This window comes from Temnothorax americanus, unplaced genomic scaffold, assembly GCF_048541705.1.
Source record: "Temnothorax americanus isolate GAGA-0224 unplaced genomic scaffold, ASM4854170v1 Scaffold2, whole genome shotgun sequence".
Lineage (NCBI taxonomy): Eukaryota > Metazoa > Arthropoda > Insecta > Hymenoptera > Formicidae > Temnothorax > Temnothorax americanus.
Window position 1 is genome coordinate 5,416,466 of NW_027509338.1, and position 10,875 is coordinate 5,427,340.

Consider the following 10,875-nt stretch of genomic DNA (forward strand, 5'->3'; position numbering starts at 1 on the left):
GTGGGTAGATGACGAAGAAAAGAAAGAGCGAGCACGAACAGCAGAGAGTGCATTGTGTTCGTAATTATCTCGAACCTTAAAATTGTAGGAACAAAATGCGATCATGCAGGCGCACAGTCCGCGAGACCCTCGGAAAATCGTGCGTAACAATGGTCGGTTAGTTCAGAGCACTTTAAAATGGTATAACGTGGAGAATGACATGCGAACGAAACTTAATATAGCGAGGACAATGAAAGTACGTTCGGATCGGACGTCTATAACGAGGGGAAAATGAATAATTATTCGCAGCAGATATACCCCTGTTAGTAAGCGAGTAAGTACATGAACGACAGTGAGTGAATAGCATGAAAAACATGAATCTGAAGTTTTTGCAAGCAAAGTATGTTTTATATAGAAATTTAGAATATTCATGATTTTTTGAATTAGAAAATATATGAATGTCTAAAATTATTTAACAAATTTGGACTTTAATGACATCGTCGATACGAAGTGAGAATGTGCATAATCTAAAAGAGAAAATAAATATTATTCAAGAGGTATTTTTAATACGTTTTTAAAGATCAAAAACTTTTTTTTGTAAAATTTACTTTAAAAAATGTATTGTTATTTATTTATTTTTATATATTTTCTTATAAAGTATATTTTTTTGTTCGTATATCTAGAACTGTTTTCGGTCCAATTACGTAATGCTACTTTGTGTTATGCTACACTTGCTACAGTCCAATATGTCGGTAATCTCGGTAGATGCGCTTGGCACTTAAGTATAATTGTAATCTACTAATCTGGTTTAATACATCGCGTGCAGCACCGACATGTACGAAGCGGATGCTTTCATCACCTAGCGGATATAAAACAATAAATTTTACTCACGTAACAGACCGCGTATCATTTTCTATACTTTGTCTTAAGAGGTTTTAGGCCACGTTGAAACTTCAAAAAATCATATTTATTTTTTTTACTTAAAACATTCTTTAAGATGTCAAAATTAATGTGCAATTGGTCCTAATGCGATAAAAATTTGTTTGTATTAAAAAAAATACTGTTTCATAAAACTTTAAATAAGTTTTTTTCAAAATGCATTTTTCAAATTGGCGAGCAGTAGAACTCGAACAATTTTTGACCAATTTACTTGAAATTTTAACAGCATCTTTAAAACTAGATTATCTAAAGAAATACATACAGATTTTACGATTTATTAACAATTTTTGGAATTATAGAGAATTTTATACAGAATTTTTTACCTAAGAATGAAATTTTTTCATTCAAATGTTCAGCCATTTCTTCAAAAATCCATATTTTGAAAAATTCATATGTACTTCTCTAGCAAATTTCATGTAAATAATAAAAATTTTTTTTGTTTTGCCCTACGATCAAATGTGTTGGTGACCACTTCTACTGCTCGCCGCAAAAAATAGGGGAAAAAATATTAACTTTAAAAAAATTTTTATATATTTCAAAATATGTATGATAAAGTGTATACATTGAATTTTGCAGTTACTTTATTGTTTCTTCAAAAAAAATTCCTAACAATGACGCGATTTTTTAAGATGGCCTAACCCTTTAAGAAACATTAAACACATTTTGACGTTTTATATATCTAATAGTATAATATATATTTTTTTCGCAAGACAAAATTCTTACACTCGTAAATCCTACTAGAGAAAGGTCCATGATGTTTCCAGCAGTGATCGTCAATCTCTTCTGCGATCTTAATATCACAAATAATAGAATCCGACACTCGGCAGGTGGCATGTTATACCAAAGCGCCTCGTAGACTGCATCGCCAATCGATTTGCTCTGGAAAAAAAAAAGAAAACAGTACAACAGCACAAACAAGAAAAAAGAAAGTCTATCAATTTATCTGAATTCAATTTCAAGTCCGATTCAGTGACATCGTCTAAGAGTTTTCGAACTTTTAAGAAACACAAGTCGTAAAGTACGTAGATGTAAGTATATTAAATTGATCATGCTCGGTAAGTTGTTCTGCAGAAGAAGCAAGAAGTTTGAAAACTGATTGATCATTAGCGGCTTCAAAGAATGAAAAATAATATTGCACGTATAAGATAAAATATTGTACGAACTTTGGCGCTGAGGTATTCTCCAGCGAAACAAAAGATAAAAGATTCCACCATTACGGAGACGTAAAATATAGCGGATTTCAATATTACTATGGCAGCGCCTTCTTTAGTGAGAGACTATAAGAAGGTAGCAAATTGAGATTCGAAAGATATTTAATACATTTTTACTATATATATAATTATAAAACAATGCTATAATTATACTTTATTAATTAGCGATGCGACTTACGCCTATAATGGTGATGCCGATGCAACACATGACCACGGTGTTCGACAGGAACTGCATCAGGGCTATCTCGGAATAAAGCTCTTCAATATTGTCTGAGAGCATTATTATTCTTTGGTGTCGACTAATCAGAAGCCTGACACTTGCGACGATTGAATAGCGCTGTGAAGTTCCGTCGCCGCAAATTGCCAGTAATTCCCGACGAAGAATATCGATCTGTCCGCTCACGTGAAGTACCTAAACGTGACTATTAATACATTCCACAAAATAAACTTCCGATTATCAGCGAAAGTTCTTTTCAAAAATATCCAAATTTTAGATGCGGATTTAGAGAAAGACAAAGATTGGTCTTAATTAGTTTTTATCAGCGCTCGCAAAGGAATATCACGGACAAAAAAATTAAGCTAATAAATCTCAAAAAGCCGTTTGTCATTTATATGGTCGGTGGAACTCACCAACGTGATGATCAAGCAATTTACGATAGCGACCAAAGAGGCGATCGACAATACATGAAGAACCTGACCGACCGCTAAAAGTTCGAAGAGGGGAGACGCTTCAACTGCGAAGGGAAATTCCATCTTTATAGGTAACACTTTCGAACTAATGTTAAGATTCTCCTTAAAGTCGGCCGAGCGACGCAGAAGACTGGTCATGGTGTAGCAAATTACGGACGTAACGTTAATGCCGATCAACACATTCGAGCAACGACGCGACAGGTTGGCATTACTTTCCATGATGCACCATACCGATTTGTCGCAAATATGAACGTTGCTCCAATCCTCTTCCATCGTTAGCAGGATATCATGAAATATCCTGTGGAAAATCCCTCGCGTATTTTGCATCAGAACCGTCGTTCCTGTCATTTATATCGAAGGACTGTCCCTACCTGCGGTTCGACCAAAGAGAGATCAGCTTCAGGAAGCCGAGACTATAAGCCAACGTGATACTAAGCGCATCGATGAGATCCGAGATGTTGTTGATGTCGAAGTGACCGAAAATGTACACGTACTGAAAATACAGCGCGAACACCAAGCTCGTCACATACGAGACCCAAGTGACGGTTCCATACGGCAAACCGGGCCAGATTCCGACAAAGCGGAGGCCGATCTCGACGGAAGTGCTGATGGAAGTTGCGCGCATTATCTCGCATGGGATCGGACCACCACCGCGACGTTTCCCTCGTCAAAGGCAAAACGATTATCGTGCGAGCGTATATGCTACTTGGAAATTGAGCATTGAGCTTCGACGAGCTATAACTCCGGTCGCGCAGTGCGAGGCAACAATGCGTCGCCCCTTCGTCGATCGTTATCAATCAATCGCAATTACGTGTGTTCTTGCCGTGCCTGATGCGACGGCAAAAAAAGAAGCGTACATTACATTTTCACGATGATTACAGGTTGCGGAGAAGAAAGAACATAATTCGAGACGACGTATATTGAGCGTTACGAGGAAGGGGAAGTAAGTTATTCGTTAATAAAAAGAAAGAAATGAAAGATCCGTTGAGCGCATGTGCACAATGTCAGATGCGTTGAAAGACTTGAGAAGCATAGAGGCAAAGAAAAGGGAGTGTTGCTACAAAAAGACTTGTGAGAAGATCTAAACGCGCATTGTGTGTTGTTTTATAAACGAAAATAACATGGAATTATCGTTCGTTCATACACATGCTCCTTAGTAAAATCAGAAAAAGATTATTTATTATATTATATCAATGTTATAAATTTCACTGTACGTAACATATGCGTTACGAAAATTTATTAATTAAAAAGGAATATATACAACTTGAAATGTTAATTGAATAAATATCTCATTTTTTAGTAAAATTAATTTTTTTGCAATAATTTGTTAGTAGCGTTAATGATGCGCTTCCATCAATATTACGTTATATTATTATAAGTAAACGCATGAGGATCGTCTGATTACGATTACAACTAATTAATTAATATATTTCAGGGAACAATCTTTGTGTGCAATTTCTCAATGTCAACAAGTAGACGAGCAAATAAAGTCGCCATTGATATACGGGTCGTAATTTCTTAATAATTTTATGCAACATGGATATGTACGAAGCAGAATTTTTTATGACTTGTATACGGAAAGACACTTTTCATTGTAAGTATTATATCGGATATGTGCATAGCACCGAAGGCCGTTTACTTTATAAATTGTGTGCACAGTCAGCTTTGATATTCATTCGAGACGCGTTTAATATCCATGAGCAATATTTTGTATATATAAGAATGGATCTTACGCCGGTAAATCCCTTCAGAGGAAGATCCATCACTTTTCCGGCGGCGATCGTCAATCTCTTTTGCGACCTTACAATTACAATCAGAAGAGTTCGACACTGGCTGGACATTATATTGTACCAAACGGACTCGTAGACGGCGTCTTGCGATCGATTTACACTGAAAAACAACCAGTTGAGTTCTACGAATGTCGAACAAGAGTGAATATTCTTTTTCTCGAAAAAATGTCGTTTGATGTATATACGTTTATATAGCAGCAATTTGTTAAGTTAGGTGCTCGCAAAATTGGCTATTAACACGGCAATTTATCAAGAAATATAAGATCGTTCTGATAAAATACAGTTTAAATGTTTTAATCTTCGTGCTAAGATTCCCTTGGTGAAGTAAAAAAGAAACGCTTCCGACATAGAAAAGGTGGTTTTTGTTAATAATGCACTTTGATTGTTACCGGTAGTTTGTAAAGACAATGAATGAATAATATAAATTGGTTATGCAACAGCATGTGATCCGCGTCTACACTAACGTATAGAAACTTAGAAAATGATTTTAAATACTATAACGCAAAGACGCTGATTAATACTCGTATAATGACAATGTAATGACTAAGAATATATTGTGTGTGTGTGTGTGTGTGTGTGCGATCAAGGAAGAGAAAGACAATTTGTAGAGAATCTGCTATGATCTCAAAGATGGGGATTCATTAATCTCGAACAGTAATTTCATTTTGAGGGAAGATCGAATTTGGTCCCACGTGGATCATCTTTGTACCCCTTCGCGGAGCGTCGAATGAGACCTCCGAGAACGTGGAAGACAAGTCAAGGTGCTGATGAACATTAAAATGTTAAAGCACCGGCATTGCAGCGTCTAGAGATTAACGAGATTAAATTTATTATCAGATATATACGTGCGAACTCGTAAAATACTCTACGCAAAATATAAAAGGTGTCTAAACGGAAAGTCCGGAGAACACTTTATGCGAACGTCTTTACGACACCTTTTACATTTACGAGCTGTTACGAGGAGGAATTCTTATAGGTTGAATAAATGTCAGATTTGAAATATGAAAGAACTTATACAAACGTTGTAGAAAAGATGAATATTTTACGGCGAGTAAGTGCCTTTGTCGCAAAAACATTTTTTTTTAATAACAAATAGGCCTGTGAAAAGAAATTGTGATAATATTCTGTTTCTGTTTTATTTATAATAATTAATTAATTTTATGAATAATATAATATAAGGACAATGAAATAATTTACATTTTGTCGCGTGATATTGTTAGGTCAAAAAAGACATGAATGTACTTTCCCGAATCACTCTTTATTAATCGCGTTTAGCGATTCAGTCAAAAATTCGAGGCTATATTCGCGAGGCTATATTCATCTCGCGAAATTATAATAACTTCCGCAATGACTTGCTTTCCTAAATCTCCCAATATGAGCGAACGATACATGTTATGCGTGAAACTTGTACGTCGATTGATCTATTGTACGTCGCGTGATGACGATAAGAGATCTGACCGATCGCAGAGGGGACGACGAAAGTGCAACCATCAATCAATCGTAATTACACCTTGAACGGCTCAAGCACTGGCTGTTTAAAGATTGTAACTTCGGGGGCAACGAGCGATCAACAGGCTACCCTTCGCTGTCGAGCGAGGTAGCAAATTTTCTTTAAAAATGTATATCTTTCTTCGAATACATGCTCGTATCTATAATAGTCGTATTACCTGTAATATCGTGTCGAGAAGAAACAATGGAAATCGACAAAGAAATGTAATAGAACTTCGGAGGAAAAATAGAAAGAAGAAACACAATGCGCAGACTGACAAGAATTTAACAATAGAAATGCGCAGGATTTTAAAAGTGTGAATTGTTTTGCTGAGTATCATCGTTATATCTTTGTTATATATAAGTAGGTAATATAAATTGAAAGTGAAGATATTTTTATTTGTATTAAAAGTAACTTTAATTGATGTAATATAAAAACTTTAAAAACGATATTAAATATAATACTTTTAAGATATGACTTTTTTGAATTAATATCTAATGTAATAATAATATAATCTAATATAATAGTATATTTTCAATCATATTGCATTTACATTTTTCTAGCGTATAAGACAAATATCAACTTCAAAGAGAATTTCTAATCTAATAGGGAGTTGTCATGACGTGTTATTGCATTTCTCCATCAAATTTGGGAAACGTTATAGCAGTGCAGTATTGCGAATGACACATTGATGCTCAACATAGCATATGGGAACAAAAACGTGAAATATTAGTTTTGGTGGTCATCACACGTAAATGCCGATCGGCATTACTTCACTCGTGCCAATCGTCCTCCATCGTCGTCAAAATTTTGCAAAACCTGCCACTATTTGTGACTTTAATTGGCCAGATATTTCAACACTAATATGCAGAAAAATCTAATTACACTGAAACATTTGTTGGCTTACTGTCGAACAATATAAGGTTTATTTTGAGCGGTGAACTCACGGCATTCACGGTTATCATTCCGACGGTTACTAAATTGAAGCTCATTGTTAAGAGACGTGCGAATGGGCAACTCAAAATTACGTTAACAACACCCTGGTACACGAGTACGAAGATTGGTATCGCACATTCATATTACGAGTTAATCTGCATAATAAACTGAAATTACCTAGCAATCCTTAAACGATCGATATGCTATATCCCTCGAGCACCAATCAATCAATCCCAATTATGTGCTGCATGGTCTCACAGTAATTCACGAAATACCTTATTACCCGTGTGGATGTTCTGTACCAAAATGATGTGCCGGATCATAAACTACAACGGAATTTGGAAGCAGAGAGAGACTTAAATCAATGGAACGTATGATAGAAATTTCATTATAACTACTATGCAGTATATCTACATAAAATATATCTGCAAATTATTCAATAAGAATTTAAAAAATTTAGCAGATAAATTCAGTATGAAACTATATATATATATATATATATATATATATATATATATGTATAAGAATAAATTTAAATATATAGCAAAATAAGGAATGCAATTATTCGCATTTATATTAAATTATTTGAAACAGTACAATCTACAAATTTTCAAAATTACTTTAAAACAATATAAATATTTAAATAACAATTATTAATTTATTAACAATTTAATGATTAATCTCTTTAAATATTCAACAGTTTCTAAAATATCTTCTTTTACACTAATTTAATTATAATTCTCACAAATTACTATTGCATTTTTGTTGGTATATCAATACATCGCATGCAAGACAGATACATATGACACCGATGTCTTCATGATCTAAACAAATAAGAGTTAAAAAATTAATTTTAGTCTATATATATATGTTTAAGATTTTTAGATAAAACAACAGATTGTAACGGACACTAAAATGAATTATAAGCATGATAAAGTTTTTATTTAATAATTATTCATCAAGAATGTTGCGAAAGATTACATTCGTTAAAGCTTCGAATGACATATCCATCATTTTTCCTGCGGTGATCGACAGTCGTCTTTGGGACCTCATTATCATAAATGATATAATTTTACACTGACTTGGCGGCATTTTGTACCACAACGATTCGTATGCTGCATCAGCGATCGATTTACTCTAAAAATAATGTAAATTATATGTCAAAAATAGCAGGGCAGTATTTTTTCTGTCGATCCAAACAATTCTTTTATCTGAAAGAAGAGGCTTTTTCTAGTCTACCATATTCTAGTCTACTATTATTAAAAAAAATAAAATAAAATAAAATAATATATCATATTATATAATTTAGAAAAACACTTTTTAAATCTTTAATATTATAATTACTCGCAACTCGCAATATATGTATATTATACTTATACTAACCTTGAGACTAAGGTATTCCCCCGCAAAGCAAATGATAAATGCTTCTATTATTACGGCAAAGTAAGCCAAAGTGGCTTTCACAAACACGAAGACATCGGTTTCATTATGAACGGACTGTTTCAACGCACAATAAAAAAGAATGTGTAACTTATAATATTGATCAGAATGCATTTATGATAAAATACTCACAATTATAATGATGAATCCTAGGCAGCAAATGACTAAAGTATTCCAAATAACTTGCATCAATGCAATAAAAGAGAAAAGTTTCTCGATATTTTCGGAAAATGCGTAGACTTTATTGTGCCTTTCGATCAGCATTCCTAATATAAATGCGGAAGATCGATAAGGAAAAGCATTCACAGAAATATTTCTGAACTCTTGACATATTATATCAATTTGCCCGCTTACGTGAAGCACCTAAAATGTACTCAAGCTGCTGCAAAGATTCCAAGTATTATGTACAAAAAAATATTTTTACTATACAAAAATTACGTTTAAAAGAAAATAATTTTTTACTTTTTTTTTATTATTATATAATATAAATATATTTAATTTTAACCAACCATATATCTTTTCAAAAGTGATATCAATTTTTATGTCTCTAAATGAAATATATAGTAAGGTTGCACTTTTGTATATAAGAAAATTTCGCAAATAACATAAAATAAAATGTTTATGCTTCTTCTTCGGTGTAACATCTTCTCGCATCACAAACCCTTTTGTTAAACATCTTTGATAAAATAAAAAAAGCAAATTTAAAATTCAAGACTTACCAAAGTAAAAATTAATCCGTTTAGAACCGCGACTGTAAACGAGATTAATATTACATGTAAAAATAGAGTTACGACCAATAGCTCAAAAATCGGCGATTGCTCAGTTTCGAAGGGAAGTAACATCTTGATAGGAAGCTGCCGCAAGGTATTATTGTAATCTTTGGTCGAATATACAAAACGAATTACGTAATCGCCCAAAACGTAAAGTACGGCAGCAACTCCGTTAAAGCTCAGCATAGCGTTAGAATAAAAATGAGATACACTGGCCTTAATTGTCATCATACTCAAATGCTGATCGATGTTGATGCACTCACGCCAGTCGTTATCCATAAGGGCCAGGATTTTATGAAAAATTCTACAATATGTTAATTCAATTTGTAAATATAACCATTACTTTTTTTTCACATCACGAAACCGATACACCTACTGATAATTTTAGTGTATTAATTAATATTTCAGTTAAAAAATTTGGATCAACATTTTCACAAAAATCTAGTTACTTGCGAGAGCGATTTAACGTGAAGTTAACATTGCACACGCGATGCGGTATCTTACCGGCGATGTATCCATAGACTGGCCAATTTGAGAAACGTCAAACTGTAATCTAAAGTCAAGGACAAGCCATCGACAAGATTCGAGAGCTCGGTGATTTTGAAGTGCTCGAGTATGTACAGATACTGAAAGTATTGTATGACTAGTATACTCGACATAAAAATCAGCCAGTAAACGGTGGAATGCGACACACCCGGCCACACACCGAGCAACCGAAGGCCGATTTTCAGCGCCGGACTGACGGTACTCCTGGCAGTCCTGGCTATCATTCGTTAATAATTCGGAAAACGCGGTATGGATATAAAGATCAGCACATTTGTTTATTGTGACCATGAGAGAGAGCTCATAGGGAACTAACAGTTTTTCCAGGTACACCCCCATGCGCGCGCGGTATATCCCCACTCACGTGAGAGTACGGATCAATCGCTATTATACATTGTACAGTATAACAGCAAGCAATTCAAAATAAAATGATCTTATACTAACAGTCTATATTCCTTTAATGGTCTCATAATTCATAATGCGTATCTTTACCATGAAGTAACAAAAAATTATACATTGAATCATCTCTTCCCACTGACAATGCCATGTTGTCGATAAAAAAAAACGAATGTGCACACTATTTTCTAGATATCGCGATAATCGTTACGCGTAAGGCAGTTTGAAAGTTCATATAATTATGTCTTGGGCATTCTAGGAAACGGAAATGAATTGTATTCATGGCATCGATCATGAGCTTTTAAGAGGACAAGAAAGGAAGAAGCATTATATATCCCTCTGGCATACTAAATTTGAATAGCGTAATGATGAGTAATTTCTTTTAATAAGGTGAATATTGAATTTTTGCAGAACACAGTTGCAAGGGAAGTAAAAAAAACTGGACGTATTACAGAAACTTATAGTTACACAGCACAAGTAACAAGCTATGCAAACATAGATCTCTGGATAAAGTCTTTGATATTTGATATAGTCAACGCAATAAAAAATTACACTTCTCTGTTTCTCTTCTTTTCTTTCTCTTCTTTTTCGGTAAGAGTATATCTTTATATATAATTATAATAGATTAAAAATAAGCAAAAGAGAAATATAAATATTTAAATTAAAATTAAATGTAATATTCTTCTAATGTA

The 10,875-nt window shown here is 33.8% G+C and overlaps 2 protein-coding genes and 1 long non-coding RNA gene across 4 annotated transcripts in view; 1 reads left to right on the top strand and 2 right to left on the bottom strand.

Annotated features, from left to right (window-relative positions):
- LOC143897101 (uncharacterized) overlaps nucleotides 1-5,686 on the top strand; it is a 195,954-nt gene extending 190,268 nt beyond the window's left edge. Inside the window, exon 8 of the long non-coding RNA XR_013256838.1 lies at nucleotides 4,255-5,686. This is a non-coding gene — a long non-coding RNA (uncharacterized LOC143897101). The remainder of the gene's footprint in view (nucleotides 1-4,254) is intronic.
- LOC143897068 (odorant receptor 82a-like) lies at nucleotides 634-3,977 on the bottom strand. The gene is made up of 6 exons (XM_077405385.1): nucleotides 3,191-3,977; nucleotides 2,760-3,117; nucleotides 2,308-2,541; nucleotides 2,082-2,195; nucleotides 1,642-1,797; nucleotides 634-838 (listed from the first exon to the last, which is right to left on the bottom strand). Exons 1-6 carry the CDS (start codon nucleotides 3,442-3,444, stop codon nucleotides 788-790), a joined length of 1,167 nt encoding a protein of 388 aa, XP_077261511.1. The 5' UTR covers nucleotides 3,445-3,977; the 3' UTR covers nucleotides 634-787.
- Nucleotides 5,687-7,635: 1,949 nt separating the features above from the next.
- Nucleotides 7,636-10,684, bottom strand: LOC143897066 (odorant receptor 22c-like). 2 transcript variants are annotated; one of them, XM_077405381.1, is made up of 6 exons: nucleotides 9,749-10,677; nucleotides 9,194-9,548; nucleotides 8,607-8,837; nucleotides 8,418-8,531; nucleotides 8,016-8,171; nucleotides 7,636-7,858 (listed from the first exon to the last, which is right to left on the bottom strand). In XM_077405381.1, the coding sequence occupies exons 1-6, from the start codon at nucleotides 10,012-10,014 to the stop codon at nucleotides 7,808-7,810; spliced, it is 1,173 nt and encodes a 390-aa protein (XP_077261507.1). In that variant the 5' UTR covers nucleotides 10,015-10,677; the 3' UTR covers nucleotides 7,636-7,807. The 2 variants fall into 2 exon arrangements, with proteins under 2 accessions (XP_077261507.1, XP_077261508.1); XM_077405382.1 differs by lacking the exon at nucleotides 7,636-7,858 and having other exon boundaries at nucleotides 8,053-8,245; nucleotides 9,749-10,684.
- Nucleotides 10,685-10,875: the final 191 nt, after the last annotated feature.